The following is a 21441-nucleotide window of genomic DNA, read 5'->3' as shown; positions in this document are numbered from 1 at the left end:
TTTGTATTATCATGCCATAGGGGAGAGAGTGCTACAAATACGATACACAAATTGGGGCTGCAATAATGAAAACAAGAGCATTTTTTGTTGCTGCAGGATCTTTTCATGAAATACCAATCACCAACTTTTTCCTACAAATATGAACATATTTTGTTGATGCCCACCTAGATGTGGGAAAAATGATCATTGTATTAAAATAAGAGAGGTCACATGTTCATTTTTCCTGTGCACTGTTTGAGAGTGAAATGGAAGAGAAATAGTTTCGAGGTGATTCTTTGAACCCTCTGCCAGGCACTTATTTGTGAATTGTAGAGTAGTCATGTAGGTGTAGATGCTAAACTTGTAGTTGTCACTGAATTGCATCAAGGGCGTGGGTAGAAGTCCTGTGTGCCATTTGCCTGTGGATCATGCAAATTTTGTTCTGTGTGTTTTCATATGTTTAACTGTTTGCGTATTGTATTTTTTGAAGTTCATATTTGGGATCAGCCCAGCTTTTACCTTGACAAGTGTGGGAAAACCACCTAAAAACACACTCAGGCTGACTGGTGTACTAGATCTTTGATAGTTTGCCACAGGGATTTGATTTGTGTTGCAGACCTCCCTAGCTCACAAGTGAGTGTGCTGCATGCTAAAATGAACAAGCAAGTGAAAAGCTGAAAACTTAATTCTTTAACTAAATTGGGACCCAGTTTGACATTCGTTTTAAATTACACAACAGAAACAAATACAGAAAAAAAATTGTTTATACTTGGGTCTATTCTTGTATATCATTCCCTCTTTGCACAAGTTTTGAAAAACTGAAGCACAGGTAGGGCATCAACCTATTGTGTGTGCCCACGGTTTCATCATAATTTCTGTGTAGTAATGTGATGTTTGATGATACTTTGGGAAAAAAATGGTGTACTGGTTGATGGTATTAAGTGGTTGGCTAACTATGTTCTTTGATATTTTTCACAAGAACAGTCGCATAACTACAGTGTTTCACAATTCAGTAGTTTTGACAACATAGCAAGAAAGAAGACCACCAGGTGGTGGAAACTGATTACGTCACTGTGAATGGTCACGTAACTGTGTTGTAAAAAAATTTTTAGAATAAATGAGCAATATAAACAGCTTTTCAAGAGTTGTTTTGAGGTCTGTGGGTGGAAGTTAAATACTTTGTTTTACATTTGTGACAAATTGAAACTACATCAGTACTCAAACCTGTGTTCCATAGACCAGTTAGCTGCTACGAATGTCTGGTGCCCTGAAGCTGACAGCTGTTTGTCATTTGTATTACAGGCTGTAGGCCCAGTGCTGAGAATTCCCAACATCCAGGTCCAGGACCGAGGCATCTACATCTGCACAGCCGAGAGTCCGTCTGGAACGTCGCAGGCCTCTGCTGTGCTTGAAGTTGAACGTGAGTATCTGTACTGTGTACTCGTTTCTTAGATAACTGAAAAATTGTGGAATCTTACACGGTATATTGTGATAGGACCACACTCTCACCGCGTGTTTTTGAATGAGAATAATACGACTAGTTCCAGCACAATTTCAGCAAGACTTATTTTTTAGTAGCTGCTGAAAGATTACACACTGCAGATCTCGTTTGTGTAGGGGGTTCTCGAAATTTTGTCTGCAAAATAATCATTCCAACAAGCATGGCCTGGGTTTTCTTTCTGTTTGAAATAAACACCACCGGATCTGAAATACTTTCAGATAAAATTATATTTATTCATACTTTTTGTTAGTAACTACACCATTTTCACTATGAACACTGATACTCTAAATCCATTACACTGCACTTGTCACATAAACACGTCCATCTCCCTCCAATACTGACAAAGAAGAGGCGGGCAAGCCAATGTGTGCCCGGAAGTTGCAGACATTCCTACATTCTAGATTCTTTGGTCTACTGACCTTAATAAACTCCAAAGATACATATAAATATATATATGCATTTAACATCTTAAACAAGTCCATTATTTATCATAAAAGAAAATATTCATAATTAAATAAATTAAACACATTTTCTGACAACATAATGAAATTACCTTAACTCTTTACTGTGGGCATCGTAATTTTCGCACGAGATAAACTTTATCTCCGACCGTTAATTACATTACAACTGTCAATCAGTAATGATGTGAAGTTGCTAAATCGCCAAAGAGAATCACGCTTTTCATTGTTGATAAAACTGGAAAGGATTGCATAGCATGATATCATTGGGATACGCTTCAAAATAGAATTTCATGACCGTCACACATTGCTGGTTCAATGTTCCTGCAATTGTGTATATCAAAACATTGCATTTGATTAGTAGATTAGAAATTCAGGGCGTAGATTTTTCTGGAAAACCTGAAATTCTCAGGTTATTACGCGGGTACCTGGAAAAATCAGGGAATTTTTAGAGAATTTCATAAAATCTCTGGGAACTCTTGTGTTTTTAACCTTTCTCTGTAATTTAATTTTACTGAGTTCTACAAGTCACGGATTTTAAAATACTTAATTCAAAGTGTGTTAATTGTATGGATATTATTCCATGAAAATTGTCCATGTTTAAAAACTGCAAACCGTGGTGAACTGCTTATTGTCTAGTGTGTGCCAGCCATGAGGAAAGAAAAGTTGTTATTGAGATGTTATATATACACACACACACACACACACAGAAAGAGAGAGGGGGGGATCTATCTGCAATTCTTGTCTAAGATATGCTCATGAAAGAAAAGTCTTTGATATATATATATATATATATATATATATATATATATATATATATATAAAAACAAAGATGAGGTGACTTACCGAACAAAAGCGCTGTCTATCGACCTGCCAGCGCTTTTGTTCGGTAAGTCACCTCATCTTTGTTTTTATATATAATTTTTCCCACGTGGAATGTTTCCTTCCATTATATATATATATATATGGTTGTAATAGAGGGAAACATTCCACGTAGGAAATATATATCTAAAAACAAAGATGATGTGACTTACCAAATGAAAGTGCTGGCAGGTCGACAGACACACAAACAAACACAAACATACACACAAAATTCAAGCTTTCACAACAAACTGTTGCCTCATCAGGAAAGAGGGAAGGAGAGGGAAAGACGAAAGGAAGTGGGTTTAAAGGGAGAGGGTAAGGAGTCATTCCAATCCCGGGAGCGGAAAGACTTACCTTAGGGGGAAAAAAGGACGGGTATACACTCGCACACACACACATATCCATCCACACATATACAGACACAAGCAGACATATTTAAAGACAAAGAGTTTGGGCAGAGATGTCAGTCGAGGCAGAAGTGCAGAGGCAAAGATGTTGTTGAATGACAGGTGAGGTATGAGTGGCGGCAACTTGAAATTAGCGGAGATTGAGGCCTGGTGGATAACGGGAAGAGAGGATATATTGAAGAGCAAGTTCCCATCTCCGGAGTTCGGATAGGTGGGAAGTATCCAGTATTGTGTGTCTGTCGACCTGCCAGCACTTCCATTTGGTAAGTCACATCTTCTTTATTTTTAGATATATATATATATAAAGCATTCATAAAGGTGGAATTCTCAGGGATCATGTCTTTAGAAACAAAATTTAGGAATTTTTTGTGCTCAATTTTTTCAGCAGTCTGCTTTCTTTCTTTCTTTCTTTATTTATTTACCTTGCAAGAAAACAAAGCAATTACTGCAGCACCATCAGCATTACCTTGATCATCCAACATTTCATACCAGACTAAATATTGGTCAAAATTATTGCAATTTTGTGGAGCAGTCTGGGGCTAACATCAATAATGTAGCACAGTTTCTTGTACAGTAATAATAGGGTCACTAGGGCTCTGCCCAGGACTACAATATAGGTTTAACAGATTGCCCTCACCGCTCACCTCTACGCAGGTCGCGAATCGCCGCGGGTCAGTCTGTTCCCGACAGAGCAGCAGACGGTCATCACAGGAGGAAGCACTCTGCTGCAGTGTCGTGTCGAGGCCGGCATTCCGGCGCCCACCGTCACCTGGTCACGCGTCGACGGCAGGCCGCTGCCGTCCACTGTCGAGGAGCTGCCCGGAGGAGTCCTCAGGTGAGTAGGTCTGCTTTGTGAAACTCAAACACTTAACAAAATAATGACACAGACTATTTACATAGTAGTGGAGAAAAGTAAAAGCCAACTTAAGGGAAAAACAATTTAGGATCAAAAGAAACTAGCAGTACTGACCATAATATTAATTGTGGAGATAGGATGAAGAAAAGCAAAACTGCATTTATAGCATTTGTATGTAGTGGTAAGATAAAAAATGTCCAGTACAAGTGGGTTCTAAAATTCATACATTATGGCTATGAGCAGTTATTCATCTTCACTAATGTAATATACATCCCTTCTACTGCAATGTTTGCTGTTATGAACACCGTATGAAATGCAATAAACAAATGGGAACACATTATTCTGTTACTGTACCAAATATTTTGTCCTGAACTTGATTTTGATCTTAGGGAACAGGAAGAAGTCGTATGGAGCCAAGTCTGGTGAGTGTGGTGGGTGGGGAACAACTGTAATCTTGTTTTTAGTCAAAAATTCCAGATTAATGCAGCAATATTATGAGAAGGAAAGTTGCTACTCACCATATAGCGGAGATGCTGAGTCGCAGATAGGCGCAACAAAGAGACTCTCACAATTACAGCTTTGGGCCATTAAGACCTTTGTCAACAATAGACACACATGAAACTGAAACCTCATTCTGGGAATAGACACACACACACACAACTTGCATCTCAGGCAACTGAAACCACACTGCGAGCAGCAGCACCAGTGCCCTGATTAATGTAGGCTGTATGTGATCGTGCATTGTCACAGTGGGGAACCCAGTCATTTTTATGCCACTTATATGGACATATTCTCGTCATACCCTCCCTCAAACGTCTCAGAACATTGCAGTATAACTCTTTATTAATCATCTGAGCAGTAGGAACTTAACTCTTTATGAGCAATTCAGTTAAAATAGTAAAAAAATCAATAACTCTGTCGCTGCCCGAGCTTTTTTGGGTGGAGGTGAAGTACTCCTCCATCGTGATGATCGATGCTTAGGTTCATAGTCAAAATAATTGGCAACTAATGCTGTACAATCGCAATGTTCAATTGACTCTTTAGAACATGTTACGCACTTCGGGATTACACCCATCTTCAGACATCACAAACTTAACTCCTTCCTAACCGACCACGTGTACAGCCTTGACAGCTCAAAGAAAGTGTCGAATAACATATGACTATAACTGCCACACAAGCAGGGGGAGCAGTGCCTGGCAGACTCATGTGATGTTACTTCTGGTCATCTTGAACCAATACAGCACAAACTTTTCCCAAGTGCTTCTCATCTTCAATTCTTCCTGCACAATACATTCACATGTACCATAACTTATTCCAAGGTTTTATAGATTTCATGAATGATCTGCCTATGTTCTTGCAGAATCAGATTCTTTATTTTCCAAACATCCTAGGTGACGCCATTAGTCAATATTCACTGGTTTTTGAAATGCTTATATGAGTTGTAAGCCTGTGTCTTGACTATAGCTGTCCACGAGAGGGTATGTTTACCTCCTGGAAACTTAGACTACAGAGTTTGTATTCATGTATTGAGTGGATAATCATAAATTCTCTTGGAAATAATAAGTTTTTCTTTGCCACCTATAAAATTTAGTTCTTTTGGCATGACACATCTCAAAACCCACCAACTCATATGAAAAATGGCGATTTTAGAATCTTGCCACTAAATCCCCCTATCCTTTCTCTAAAAAAAAAAAAAAATTAAAGGATACTCGTGCGTCTCACATAGTGTGTTGTTGAAAGCTTGCTTCAAAAATTGGTGCTTTTCTGCAGCAGTTTTTCCAAGATTAAAACAAAACTTTATACGGGAACACAGTTCTTCAAGGTCTGTCTCCGCAACACTACAGGCGTGTAGAAACATGAAAGTGGAAATATGCTCACTAATAGCTGACTAAACCACAGCAGCAGCCATTCCCTACACTGATTCAAAACGAAGGAAAGGATTTCAGTGCACTGTTAATTATGTGGACACAACATTTGAATAATAGGAATATTTGGATACCATCCTCTTCATCTTTTGGCAATGTTGACTGGAATAAACACTTTGAAATTCTGAAGGCAGCAGGGATAAAATACAGTAGTGAAATGTTACTTACAGCTTGCACAGAAATGAGACCAGTTATAGGAGTCAAAAGGACATAAAAGCCAGGCAGTAGTTGAGAAGGGAGTGAGAAAGGGTTGTAGCCTATCTCTAATGATATTCAGTCTAGGGAGGGAAACAGAGTTCAGGGAGAAGAAATTAAAATGTTAATGTTTGCAGAAGGTATTGTAATCCTACCAGAGGCAACAAAGGACTGAAGAGCAGTTGAATGGAATATGTCATCTTCTTCACAGAGAGTACTTGAATGACTGTAGCATTTTTCACCGTGCCTAGGTTGTTATTTATGTATTCTTTCCTTCCCACAACCGGCTTCGTCTTATGAAGCCATTGTCTATCAATAATCTGTACGAGAAAGCACATTGTGTTACTGATATGAAATGAGAACACAGTGTTGTGAAAGTAAATTATGGAAAAATAGTTACCTTTAAATTTACCGTGTTGTAACACCTTTTAATAATTTTATTTTATATTATTTTACTACTCCCCTTCTTTACATACGCACTTAGATTGTTAGACACCCACACTTTTATTCTTTGGCTGATATGATATCTTTGCACATTTCCCACCTTACGTGCACAAACAAAATGACAAAACTTTCAAAACATCGAAAAGAGTTGCTATAGATTGAGGAGATGCTGCCAATTTAGACATTTGGCAAAGTACTATAACTATTTTTCTGCAATGTAGGAAAAGACAAATTGCTATTTACTGTAAAGAAGATACGTTAAGTTGCAGACTGGCACAATTAAAAGACAGTTATAGAGCTTTTGGTGACAACCTTTATCAGTAAAGCGAGACACACACCGTTCACACTAACACGTAAACGCACCTCAAACACACGCGACTGCCAACTCCTTCATCTTGGGCGAGAAAGCAAGTATCGTGTCAGATGTGAGCAGCAATCTGGGGAAGGAGGGGAAGGGAAAGTAGTGTACGGGTGGGGAGAGAGACGAACTCTGCATGGAAGAGTGTGCAGAGACTAGAATGCCATCAGGTGCAGTGGCAGGAGGTTGTGGGGCAGAGAAGTGGGGAAACAAGAAGCAAGAAAGTAGAGAAGTGGAGAAAGACCGGCAGATGCGTTGGCAGAGGGTTCCAAATAAACAGTGTGGGAGATGAGAATGGGAAGGAAATATCCTAACATCTCCATTGTTTGATTTTAACTATTTTTCTGCAATTTACCTTCACAACATTGCTTTCTCATTTTGTATCAGTAAAATACATACTGGTCTTGACACTAATTATCACTAGGCAGTGGTTTCATAAGCAGAAACCAGTTCTGGGAAGGAGGAGGACAAAATTAATACCACCCTAAGCAGGAAATAAAGGCCACATTTATTCAAGGAATGAATAATTTCTTTAAAAGAAGTTATAAAATGAAGATCAGCAAATTTAAAACAAGGGTAATGGGGTGTATTAGATTTAAATCGGGTGATGCTGAAGGAAGTAGATTGGCAACTTGACTGATTTCTGTACAAGTTGTAGATAACCTTTTGCTCCCTATTTTTATCTCTGCTACCTTCAGAATAGCAAATAATGTATTCTAGTTAGCATTCTCAAAAGCTTTCTCTAAATCTACAAGTGTTATACAAATATGTTTGCCGTTCTTCAGTCCATCTTGTACGATAAGTCTTACGGTCAGTATTTTGCACTGTGTTCCTACATTTCTCCAAAACCCAAACTGATCTTCTCTAAGGTCGCCTTCTACCAGTCTTTCTGCTGTTCTGTAAATAATTGTGTCAGTATTTTGCAACCCTGAATATTAAACTGGTGTTTCTGAAATATACACGTCTGTCAGCAGCTACCTTCTTTGGAACTGGAATTATTACTTTCTTCTTGAAGCCTGAGAGTATATCATTAATCTCATTTATCGTGCACACAAGGTGGAATAGTTTCATCAGTCGGTTCTGTCAAACATTTTAATAATTTTGAAAGACTGTAATATGCTCTGGGGACCTTGTTTCATTTTAGGCCGTTCAGTCCTCTCTCTCTCATTCTCCTTGCAGTATTATATCTCCCATTTCATCTTCATCTCCCGTTTCCATAAAATTGTCTTCAAGTTCATTTGCTTTGTAGGTTTAGAAGTCCCCCCTCCCCCCCCCCTCTAATACCATGAAAGTTATTCATTGGTGCCGTAAACACGTGTCCTATCATCTTGTCCCTTCTCATCAGTGATCTCCAAGTGTTCCTTTCTTAATTAATTCTGCAAAGAACCTTTTCATTTTTTGTCTTGCCAGCACCCTTCTACTGGACCACATTTCAAACACTTTGTTTCTCTTGTTTTCCAGTCTTCGCACAGCCTATTATTGACTAACATACAGTGCTGTGCTCAAAATGTACACTCCCAGAAATTTCTTTCTCAAATTAAGGCTGATGTTGGATAGTAGTAAATTTCTTTTGGCCAGAAATTCCTTCTTTGCTCGTGCTAGACTGCTTTTTGTGCCTTCCTTGCTTTTTGTTCGGAGATACAACCTCTCACTTTCTGTGTTGTGGTGGGTTTTCAGGTTCACGGGAATGACGAAAGACGACGAGGGCACGTATCTGTGCGTCGCCCGTAACGAGGCGGGTGAAGCGCGCGTGACTGGCTCCATCTCGGTGCAGACTCCGCCGCAGATCACGCTGCTTCCATCACAGCAGGTGTCGGTGAACGCTGGCCAGAACATCCGACTCGAGTGTCGTGCCACTGGCGACCCTCTTCCCAACGTCTTCTGGCAGACGATACAGCGGTGAGTACGGCCGTTCGTTCTCACTGGCAGCCTGTGCCTGTCTCACCTTTTGGTGTGTTCTGTGAAATTTGCAATTAAATCCCATTCCAGCATCAGTTAAGGTCCTGACCGAGACATTGTAACTTTTCCCACTTTGGCTGCTTTTGGATGGATTGAAATATCCCTTTATTTTGAACCTCGTGTTAAATTAAAACTGCCACGGACGAGGACTGGAGTCCACATCCTTGCCTTTCACATCAGTGCTGTGATTGACAGAACTGTCGTGATACAGATTCAGATGAACTCGTTCGGCGAAGCTCGACATACACGATCGAGTAACGACTTCTTGTGCTCTCAGTGTCAGAAATTGTTTCAGTACACACATAATGACATAGTAGCAACAGTCACACAGCAGTAAAACAAGGTGTCCACATGAAACCTCCCCGATTTGCAAATACAAGTAAAAAGAACTTTGAGATGTAGATACTTGCAGTTTGTGGCATCATGTAAAATAACAAAAAATTTTTGCATAAAATTAATACACTTGTACATGGGCTCCTTTCTTAACCTGTAAAATGTGAGGGTTGCAACTTAAATAGTGGCAACCTTTTATTCACAACCAATACAGAAGAGTTACATGTTTACACCTGTTACTGTCCTTCAAAGTAGTTGCCAGTGTTGTGTAGAACCCGTTGCCAGCTATGTGGGTGGCATAGTATACTGTTAGCAGAGCCTGTTCTGTTGATGGTGCGAATGGAGTGGGCTACTGCCTGTTGAATCTCTGGAACAGCTCTGAAGCAAATGCCACGAAGTAGTTCCTTCATCTTCGGAATCAAATCAAAGTAACAAGGACTTAAGTCCGGGGAGTATGGTGGATGGTACAGTACTTCCCAGTCCCATCGACCGAACAGAAAAATGGTTCAAATGGCTCTAAGCACTACGGGACTTAACATCTGAGGTAATCAGTCCCCTAGACTTAGAACTACGTAAACCTAACTTTCCCTAAGGACAGCACACACATCCAGGATTCGAACCTGCGACTGTAGCAGCTGCACGGTTCTGGACTGAAGTGCCTAGAACCGCTCGGCTACAGGGGCCGGCAACTGAACAGAGCAGCCACAGCTTACACTGTATGCGCCCACGCATTGTCGTGCAAAATCATGGGTGGGTTGCGTAGAAAGTGTCGCCACTTCTTTTGCAAAGCTGGTTACAGGTGATGCTCCAGAAACGAACAGTAATACTGTGCATTTGATTCCGAAGATGAAGGAACTGCTTCGTGGCATTCGCTTGAGAACTGTTCCAGAGATTCAACAGGCAGTAGACCGCTCCATTTGCACCATCAACAGAACAGGCTCTGCTAACAGTATACTGTGCCTTCCACATCGCTGGCAAGGGTTCTACACAACACTGGTGACTTCTTTGAAGGACAGTAACAGGTGCAAATATATAACTCTTTTGTATCAGTTGTGAATAAATAGTTGCCACTATTTAAGTTCCTATCCTCGTATCTAGACAGTACTCTTATTTCAACCCATGTCCACACAGGCATGTCTGCAGTGATTAATTCTGTAATTCTTCTTTGGCATCACTGAGGTCACAGATGGGAAGAAATCCAGAGGCGTTACGTCCAGAGATTGCAGTAGCCACTCAGTTGATCTGACACATTGTGTCTATTGCTGTGGGAATATTTGGTCCAGGAAGTAGTGAACGTGTAAACTCTGGTACGATGGGGCACCATACTGTTGGAATATCACATTTGGCTGAAAGGAAGAAGCTGAAAGACAGCAGATTGCTCAAGCACGTTCATATAAATGATTTCTGTCACTGTTTTCTCAGTGAGGAAAACTGGGCCAGTTATATTGTATTTGATCAGCGCACACTACACTTTCATCTTTTTATGTCAGTGACATGTTCCTGAGAACTGTGGAGATATTCCCAACCGCAGATGCAAATGTTATACTGATGAACCTTCCCACATTGTGAAAGGTTGCTTCATCAGAGAAAACAATATTTCCTAGATAGTTGGGTTTTGCCTGAACAGTAGCAAATCCGTGGCAAAGCTGCAAGTCATTTCGTTTCATTGCTCTCACAATTTGAACTTCGTAAGCATTTAAGCAATATTGTTTGTGCGACAACTCGTGCACTTTTGAGTGAGGGATGTTTAGCTCTGTCCATACTTAGCAAACTGACTTCAATGGGCTTCTTTGGAAGGCATGTCTGATTTGTGCCTTAAACTTCTTAATGTCTTGTGGTTCCATTTGGAATTCACATTGGAAATTTCTTCTGATAGCAATGATTGACTTTGTTTCCACATAACACACCACACATTGACTTTGTTTCCACATAACACACCACACATTGGGATCTCTCTTGGAGTGTAGTCATTTCTATTAAAAGGACTCATTTAGGGAAAAATCAACAAAAAACTTGTTGAGTTGCTTTACGTGATGCGACAAACTGCAAGTATCTATGTCCCATAGAAATAATTATTTAAATTTTTTAACAAAATTGTGTCAGGAAATCAGGGAAGGTTTCATGTGGACACCCTGTATATTGGAAAGCAACCATTGTGGATGTGGGCTGAAGAGATAAGGCAGTGTGTTGATAACTTTGTTTATGGATATATCCAGAAACACAGTATGAGGTTTTCGGCTCACCCACTTGATTGTTCACAGCTGCCGATAGAAGTGTCCGTCGCAGCATTTGTAGATTTAAGAGTAGATGAAAGCAAAGTTTCACAGAAAAACCTTCACAGAACTTTTCACACACTTGAAAACATTCAACAGATGGTCGGCAGATGATGGTTGAAGTGATCACTATAGCAAAAATCTACTGATACCAGTATTGCTGGCCCCTGTTTTGATAAGAACCGAGGTACAATCTTCCTACACGTCGCTCAGGGGCCTGAAGATGGCGTTGTAAAATGCTGAAACTCGTAGCCAAATAAAACAAGTTTGGAAACTAGATGGTTGAAAGGTGTTTAATTCATCCTGTATTGAACAGCCGAGTCCCACAACCATCTCTAAAAAGATTGACATACAGATACTTAATCTCAGTTATTTTACTCTCATGTTCTGTATGTGAGATATGTGCTGGTGACACAAGGACTGTATGTTTGATAAAATCCTTTTCGGCATTAGAGCATGTGTTTTTGAAACTAAAACTAAATATTCAAACTGTAATTCATACCATCTAGCCAGCATTTTGTCTTCAGGTCAACTAAAGTACTCAGTACTGTGGATGGCCCTCCCTGTCATACTGTGTTAACATAACTGTGGTGGAGTGTCGTTGGAAAATTCTAACTCGAGATGCCTGTAGAGATAATTGTTTGCCTGATCTACTCTGGCAGATGATGGGTAGACAACAGCAAGTTCGCAGCTTGTACTCTCTACGGGAGGGAGAGGGGGGGAGGTGTCTCTACTCCTGGATACAGGCTGCCAGTTTGCTGTCAATTCCAGTCAGCTGCCGGAGTAGGTCAGACAAATAGCTGCCTGCACAGCCATCCCTCCTCAGGCACCTTCATTTCGAACTTTCTTATGAAGCTCCACTATAGTTACAACTATACTCATGATTATCCACAGTAATTGGGAACTTAAAAATTGCGGATAATCGAAATCTGTGGATAACCTGGAATTAAAGCACACAGTAATGTATTAGGGCTGGTTGGAAACAAAAATTAATTACGATATCAGGTAAAATCACTATCTGACGTTTATGATAAATTCTACTTTAATCATTGCAGCACCTGTATATGTGAAAATTCGATACTTACAACACATACAGTACAATCCATTTTCACAATACCATACAGTACTTTGAAACAAAGTACAGTCCATCTCTTGCAGTGTTCGAACTACATACTGTTTACTACACTCGTGGTGTAATGGGAGATTATCACCCGCCCACGACCCCTTTCAGGTTAATGAAAAATTTTCAGCAGCAAAAGAAGTGGGAGAAATAGGCCGCCCACGGATAATCAGGAGTTTAGGCCGGTATTACACTATCAAATTTCTTTGTCCAATATCTTTGTCAAAGATATTTGATAGTGTAATAGGGATCTTTGACAAATGTCGTCCAATATTTGATCAAATCTAGGCCGAGGCCGTATATTTGATCAAAGAAATCGCTTGTCTTCTGTTCACTGCAATGCGATATGTTACCACGCGGAGCGCTAGCATCGCTGCAGCGTTCTGTCGTCTGTAGTGTTTTTATAACCATTGCCGGTAAATACAATTGATGTGTGCCGACAACTACAGAATTAATAGAGATGTCTGAAGCTTATGAGGCGCTTTACAACGTGAGGCACCCTGAATACAAAAATACATTAAGAAGATTGGAGACCTAACCTGACCTAACCTAACCTAACCTAACCTAACATAACATAACCCTCTCCTGTAGCAAGGAATCGGAGTGTTATAGTGAGCCTGTCTTCTGAAGATATAGCAGTTCTTAAGTGGAAATTGTGCTTTGTGATATGAGGATACACTTCATTGAGCACATACAGGAATGTATGCTCATCCATTCTTAAGTAATTGATGTACGACTTGACGTCTTCCACTGTAAGCTCACGTAACAAGTTTTGTTGAATGCTTTTATCGTGTCGTCGTAAAACCCACGGCTTCACCCAGATTAGATTAGTTTTTCGTTCCATAGATCCGTGCTGAGGAGATCCTCATGGATGTGGAACATGTCGATTTTTTTTAAGCTGAAATAAAAATACTAATAGTATGAATAAATACAATACATCATTTGTTTCTATTAAAAATTTCGCCAGAGTGGAAGGAGTTGGCCAGTAGTAAGTCTTTCAGGCTCCTTTTAAACTGGTCTTTATTTCTAACTAAATTTTTTATGTTTCCTGGCAAATTATTGAAGATGAGTGTTCCTGAGTAGTGGACCCCTTTTTGAACTAAAGTAAGTGTTTTTAAGTCCGTGTGCAGATCATTTTTGTTCCTGGTATTGTATGTATGAACTGAGTTGTTTGTTGGAAAAAGAGATATATTATTTACGACAAATTTTATTAAGAAGTAAATATACTGAGAGGCAGTAGTTAACCTGCGAGCCGGAAGATAGTGAGACTCTTGTCATTTGGGCCTACGAGAGTTATAGTTTTTTTTTGTTTGTTTCTCATGCCTAGATAGCTGTACAAACATATCGTTGCATGTATTGTAATAATCATTACATATAATGATCCACATGCAACAATATCTCTACGGAAGTATCTAGGCATGAAATACAAAACAAAAAAAGCTAACCTGCAAATCTCGTACGTCCAAACGACAGTCTCACTGTACTTCTGGCCCGCCAACAGTTTCATTTTCTTTCTTATTTTCCCCCAGTACCAATGCAAGAATCTGAAGTACCCAGTTCTTTGAAGAGGTTTCTGCAGGAGGTCCGTGAATTTACTCCACAAATAATACGTATTACACGCTTTTGGACCTTGAAAACTTTTGTTTGACTTCAAGATTTACCCCAAAATATTATCCCATATGACATTATGGAATGAAAGTATGCAAGCTTTTTCATTTTTATGTTGCCTATGTCTGCTAACACTCGAATTGCAAATACAGATTTGTTAAGGCGTTTCTGCAGTTCTGTGGTGTGCTCCTCCCAACTGAATTTATTATCAAGTTGTAATCCCAGGACTTTTAAGACTGTCAACCTCGTATGTATGGTTCCATTTTTTCCCCCCACTTCTTTTCCGCATGTGCACACAATGCAATTGGAGTACGTAGAACTGCTGCGGTTAATAACAAGTTGTTGTCAGCCATCTTGAACTTTGAAGAAAAATTTGATGACAGTGTAATACCCCTTGTAGCGCTACGTCAAAGATCTTTGTCAAATATATTGGACGGAATATTGGATCACATCTTTGATCAAATCTTTGACAAAGAAATTTGATAGTGTAATACCGGCCTTACCATATTACCAAAATAGGATCGTACACAGGGTGAACCTAAACTCTGTCGACATAATTCCTGAGATTGTTTGGGGATATGTTCCGAGTAGTTTGGTGTAAGGGACCCAGGGTTTCCAGCGGCTTACCACAAAGTAATAGTAATGAGTTATTAAACTGAAAATACCATCAGGGCCATGAAAAACCCTGCAATATGCAATCACCAAAATGTTCAGAGTAAAACAGAGATTAGTGAAACAACCTTCAGACAGACGTAAAAAAAAGTGTGATATATTTGCCTTCACTGCGGGAACAGGAACAGAGTCTTCGTGCTGGTCTTTCACTGCATTCACTGTCGGCAGCTCGTCGTTTGACGGTTAGCGTTGCTGCCTCTAGGTCAGGGGGCCCGCGCTTCTATTCCCGACTGTGTCAGGTACTGGGTGTTTGTTTTGTGCTACTCACTTGATCTCATCTTCATCGGACACGTGAAGTGCCAGAGTGGCCTGAAATTGAAAGACTTGCACCTGGCTGCCTTAACAAGCCCAGATGGGATTTCCCGGCCGACAATGATGCACGATCATTTCCATTTTCACTGCATTCGGTGAATCCATACACGAGGTGCATATCGGACAACTCGTCACCACTTATCTGTGCTGCTGTTAACACACAACTAAAGCTGCCACAAAAGCAAACCCGAGATAGCATTGAGCAGTAGTGAATGCAGTATGGTGGTGAAGAGTAAAGTGGATATTACTGTTGCTTGCACCGCGTACCATGAGTAAATGGAACAAGTTTCTTTCCAAAAAAGACACACAGTGCATACTGTCGGTATCAGAACCGTTACGTAGATGAATAAAAACCCTAGGTCACATCATTTGAAGCTAAAAACAACTATTAAAACTGTTGTTTTGACCAACACTGAAGCAGCCCTTCCCAGAACAACTATACTACTGGTTACGGGGCATGCTCTTCGCTACGCACTGCGTGAACCTAAAATCCATTGACAAAATTTTGGAGGTTACTGAGGAATATTTTGGTGTAAGAGACCCATGGCTTCTCACACAGTAATTCATTTGATTCCTGACTGCCACTTATCTTCACATCCACAGACTGAAGCTAGCTGTGCACCTAGAATTAACTTTTGTTTCACTGACAGTACACTAAAAAGGCAGGAGAAATTTGATTTTGTATAAAACAAATGATTTGTATGCAGAGATACACTAGAACCTAATTAATATTTATCATCTTCTTTACACCTTTTAGGCATATTTTTGCTGATATAATAGAGTGCATATGTTTTTCAAAAACAGTCCATTTGCCGTGGAGTCGGTGGCACGACCGTCAGTGGCCATCCTGGAAATCAACGGCGCGAGCCGCGCGGACGAGGGCTCCTACAGCTGTCTGGCGCAGAATGCGGCCGGATCCGCCGAGGAACGCCTCTATCTCACTGTTGTCGATGCCGGTGAGTTTCCCTTCTGGTTACAACTTGGCTTCCTACGGAAGCAGATGTACGTCTGTTTTATAGAAATTAACGGAAATGTAGCACTTGACCATGAAGAAACACATTTGCCAGCTCGTTAAGGAAATAAGTTCAGCATACTCTCTCTTCCTGCGGTTGCAAGCCTAAGGAAACCAAAAAAATCAGTAAATTAGTATATTTAGATTATTTATATTTTTGTTGTGTCTTCTACAATAATATTTCAGGACAACTCGACACTGTAGCGGTTCCGCCTGCCCCATTTTGTGTCCTCAGTGTCGACGTACTGCATTGCTACACTGGCTGAAAAATGGGTTGTGGATCCCGACACTGACTACTGTAAATAATGTAGCTGACAGGTGCACAGTTGCGTTTCACAGTACTTAAACTTCATTTTTCACAACCCCCTAATAATACACATTTATATGGCCAGTGCACTATTGTTTAACTTTTGATGAGCCTCATTAATAGGTTGCAGTCAAACCTCCACATACTGCTACAATAGTTTACTACTGAATATCTGCGAGTGGCCGGCCGGTCTGGCCGAGCAGTTCTAGGCGCTTCAGTTTGGAACTGCGCGACTGCTATGGTCGCAGGCTCAAATCCTGCTGTGGGCGTTGGTGTGTGTGATGTCCTTAGGTTAGTTAGGTTTAAGTTCTAGGGGACCGATGACCTCAGATCGTAAGTCCCGTAGTGCTCAGTACCATTTGAATCATCTGCGAGCAGTAAAAACTTAACCAGAAAGTTCACAGTTCTTAAAGAATAGAAAGGTACGCATGGAACAGACACTGTCATTGTTTTTACAGATGGCCTAATTGTTTAACACTTATTCCAAAGTTAAGTTGCCACATTGTTGTTGTTCTCACCAACACAGGTTTCTTTTCTGAAACTTGGCCGTGGACCGACTGTCTTGTGATCAAAAATCGGGCCCTTATATATCATCACAATAATAGGTGCTGAAACTACACATTGTTCTAAGTTTAATTTGCAGAAATTACAATTAAAACTTAACTCAGTAAATTAGCTGAATACATCCCTGTTTAGCCATTTTGCACTTCCTGTCAATCTCATTTTTGAAATGTTTGTATTCCTTTTTCCTGCTTCATTTACTACATTTTTATATTTTCTCCTTCCATCAATTAAATTGAATATCTCTTCTGTTACCCAAGGATTTCTTCTAGCCCTCGTCTTTCTACCTACTTGACCATCTGCTGCCGTAACTATTTCATCTCTCAAAGCTACGCGTGCTTCTTCTACTGTATTTTTTCCCCCATTCTTGTCAATCATCCCCTAATGCTCTCTCTGAAACTCTCTAAAGCCTCTGGTTCTTTCAGTTTATCCAGATCCCATCTCCTTAAATTCCCTCCTTTTTTTCAGTTTCTTCAGTGTTAATTTACAGTTCATAATCAATAGATTGTGCTCAGCATCCAAATCTGCCCCTGGAAATGTCTTACAATTTAAAACCTGGTTTCTAAAAGAATGTTATGCTGCTGATTTATGGAACACACAAATAATTATACAAATTAAAAGAGGAGGGGGGAGAAAGGGAAGGATTTATTCCTATCTGCTGCATCAGGACTTCGTGTGACATCAATGGCAACAAGTGAAAATGTATGCCGGACCAGGATTCGAACCTGGGATTTCCTGCATACTAGGCAGTTGCATTAACCACTGCACCATCCAGAAATAGTGTCCATCGCAACCGTGCGGACTATCTCGGCCGTCCCACATTCCCACCTAGAGCCACCTATCTGCAGTCGGCATCCGCGCACGGGCGACACGACCGGGGACACCGGATAGGTAGCACTAGGTGGGAATGTAAGTCAGCTGAGAGGAAAGCCGTGATAGTTTTCACAGTTGAACGTTATGTCCGAGTGGGACAGTGCTTAAAGCAACTGCTTAGTAAGCAGGAGATCCTGGTCCGGCATGGTCTGGCATACATTTTCACTCGTTGCTGCCTATGCCACACAAAGTCCTGATGCAGCTGATACCAGTAATCTCTTTCCTTTCTCCCCCTCCTCCTCCAGTTGCCTAATATGTTTCATAGCTGTGGATTCTGCACACTTTTTTCCCCCCCAGGCACATCTGAAAGAAAAGACACCACACACACCACACATTCGTAAAAAACACTAATAACTTCATATAATAGAGGGAAACATTCCACGTGGGAAAAATTTATCAAAAAACAAAGATGATGTGACTTACCAAACAAAAGCGCTGGCAGGTCGAAAGACACACAAACGTACCCACAAAATTCAAGCTTTCGCAACAAACTGTTGCCTCGTCAGGAAAGAGGGAAGGAGAGGGAAAGACGAAAGGATGTGGGTTTTAAGGGAGAGGGTAAGGAGTCATTCCAATCCCGGGAGCGGAAAGACTTACCTTAGGGGGAAAAAAGGAGGAAAAAGGACGGGTATACACTCGCACACACACACACACATATCCATCCACCTAGGATGCTCTGAACAGCCGGTGTGGATGTGGGAGAGGAAAGATTAAGGACTTTTATTAAGGATAGGAGTTGACGGGTGTGTTCATTGGCTAAGTTGATGTGTAGGTGAAGGATTAGGTGGGTGAGGGCAATGGATTGTTCAGTTTGGAACTGGTATAGGGACTGTTGGAAAGAAGGGTTGCAGCCAGAGATGGGAACTTTAAGTGTGAGGCCTTTGGGGGTAATGCCAAATGTCAGACAAGCCTGAGAAAATAGAATATGGGAGCGTAATCTGGCTAGGGCGAAGGCATGTTTGCGGAGGGAATGTAAATAAAACTTAATGGGGTCGTTGTGGGGGTGTTGTGAGGGTGACATGGAATTGGAAGGTGGAAAGTGTAACATGAGGCTGAAATGAAAACGAAAATAAAAATATATGGGGAGAGATAAAGGTGAACTGGAAAGTAACTGGAGATCTGGTGTGAAAAAGGCGAAAAGGTGTTGGTTACAGCTGGGCTATGTTGGACTTGGGTTGGTAGACAACGATGTGCACAAAGGTTAGGTGGTTGTGTTGCCGCCAAAACACGCTAGAGGACGGAGAAATTCGGGAAAATTTCGAAAAAACTGAGTGTAATGTATTAAAAGGAGTGGTTTTGTGGTGGCAGATTATGAAAATGAGGCTAACAATTGTCTGACGGAGAAATAATGACGTTAAAACCTGTGGGAAGCGGCTGAAAATTATCAGTGATGTGGGAAAAACGGAAATGGAAATAAAGCGAAAGTTATTAGAAATAGCCGAAATGGTTGTTTAAAAGGTGAAAGGAACTGTTTGTGAACTAGAAACGGTGGATTTTATAGCAGCGGTAGTGTTGAAAGCGGCAAAAAACAATTTTTTTGGTTATGGTTTGGAAGTGGGTTACGTATTATTGAGTATATATAGGCGGGATAAAATTGTATAGCAGATTACGGTAAAAAGGAGAAGGTGAATACAAAGTGAAACTACTGGCAAAAACACAAAGAGAAAATAAGACGACAGGAAAGATTTCGAAATGCAACAGTGACAATAACAAACGTAATTGTTGGGTTCAAATTAATGATATTAATATAATAGAGGGAAACATTCCACGTGGGAAAAATTTATCAAAAAACAAAGATGATGTGACTTACCAAACGAAAGCACTGGCAGGTCGAAAGACACACAAACAAACACAAACATACACACAAAATTCAAGCTTTCACAACAATCTGTTGCCTCATCAGGGAAGAGGGAAGGAGAGGGAAAGACGAAAGGATGTGGGTTTTAAGCGAGAGGGTAAGGAGTCATTCCAATCCCGGGAGCGGAAAGACTTACCTTAGGGGGAAAAAAGGGCGGGTATACACTCGCACACACACACATATCCATCCACTTCGTTACACTTCCATTTTTATTGTTTGGTCATCACCTCTTACTCAGTTATATGTAATTTTGCAGTCCTTTTCCTAGCTCGGGACTATTTTATGTGAACAGGTGCCGGAGTGTATCCACCTGGAAATGACACTTACTATCCTCCGTATCCGCGGCCGACTCGTCCCTACGGCACCGAGCCACCTTTCGGCCAGGAGACCGGCGCCGAAGGTGAAGGGGGAGTCAAGGAACCGACTCCCAGGCCCGGATACCCGCAATACCCCGGCCTCACCGTATCCAGCCAGCGTTTCGAGCTGCCGGTCGGCGGTAGTGGCGATCTCCGCTGCTCCCTCTCAGGTACGTCAGAGTATTATCTGTGCAGTAAATAGTATAAGTTTGCAAGCAATCAAATGTGAGCTTTACGTTGTCACTAATTTACTGTGGACCTAAAATGTCACATTTCTACATAACCTAGACCTCGGGCTCTGCTGATGTCGGCTTTGCCAACTCTCAACCAAATTGTCGCCTTTTGAACTAACTTAGACGTTTTGGCTACGATACAGTTAAGTCTGTCGTGACAGACTAAATTCTAAAAACACGTAAAGATGCAAATGAATATTGTCACTGTCTTGTTAGGTTTCTGTTTGTGCACGTGGCACATCATCGTAACATTGTGGGATGAACTTGATATTTGGTATCGGTATGTTCAACTGGTTCTTATCTTCAACTTCTGCTTGTCTCATAAATGATAGCAGATAACAGAGAATTGCAATTACATTAATATCTTCAGTTTGAGGACTGTTTTAATGCAGCTCTCCACACTAGTTTGTTGCAAGCTTCTTCCTCTCTGCATAACTTCTGCAATCTGCATCCACTTCAGTCTGCTTACTGCCTCTACAATTTTAATCCCCCACACTTCTTTCCATTACCAAATTGATAATTCTTTGATGCCCCAGAATGTGTCCTAATAGCTGATCCCTCATTTTAGCCAAGTTGTGTTACAAATATCTTCTCTTCCCAATTTTATTCAATACCTCTTCACAGTTATGTGATCTACGTAGCAAAACTTCAGCATTATTCTATAACACCACACTTCAAAAGCTTCTGTTCTTTTCTTGTCTGAATTGTTTACAATCCAGGTGTCACTTCTAAACAAGGCTTTGCTCCATGCAAACATCCTGAAACTTAAATTTATATTAATGTTCACAAATTCATCTTTTTCAGACAAGTTTTTCTTGCTGTTGTTAGTCTACATTTTATATTATCTTTACTCTGCCCACCAACAGTTACTTTTTTACCCAATAGCAAAACTCTTCTATATATTTAGTTTCTTATTTCGTACTCTAATCTCCTCAGCACCACGTAATTTAATTCAGCAGCATTTCATTACTATTGTT

The 21441-nt window shown here is 40.6% G+C and overlaps 1 protein-coding gene across 1 annotated transcript in view; it reads left to right on the top strand.

Moving 5' to 3' along the window:
• LOC126427231 (basement membrane-specific heparan sulfate proteoglycan core protein) overlaps positions 1-21441 on the top strand; it is a 792772-nt gene that overhangs the window by 671891 nt on the left and 99440 nt on the right. Inside the window, exons 57-61 of the mRNA XM_050089468.1 lie at positions 1282-1399; positions 3864-4044; positions 8665-8886; positions 16069-16220; positions 20168-20401. Coding sequence (XP_049945425.1) covers positions 1282-1399; positions 3864-4044; positions 8665-8886; positions 16069-16220; positions 20168-20401 — 907 coding nt within the window. The remainder of the gene's footprint in view (positions 1-1281; positions 1400-3863; positions 4045-8664; positions 8887-16068; positions 16221-20167; positions 20402-21441) is intronic.

The sequence above is a fragment of the Schistocerca serialis genome, chromosome 11, assembly GCF_023864345.2.
Source record: "Schistocerca serialis cubense isolate TAMUIC-IGC-003099 chromosome 11, iqSchSeri2.2, whole genome shotgun sequence".
NCBI lineage: Eukaryota > Metazoa > Arthropoda > Insecta > Orthoptera > Acrididae > Schistocerca > Schistocerca serialis.
This window is presented reverse-complemented; position numbering and strand designations above follow the sequence as displayed.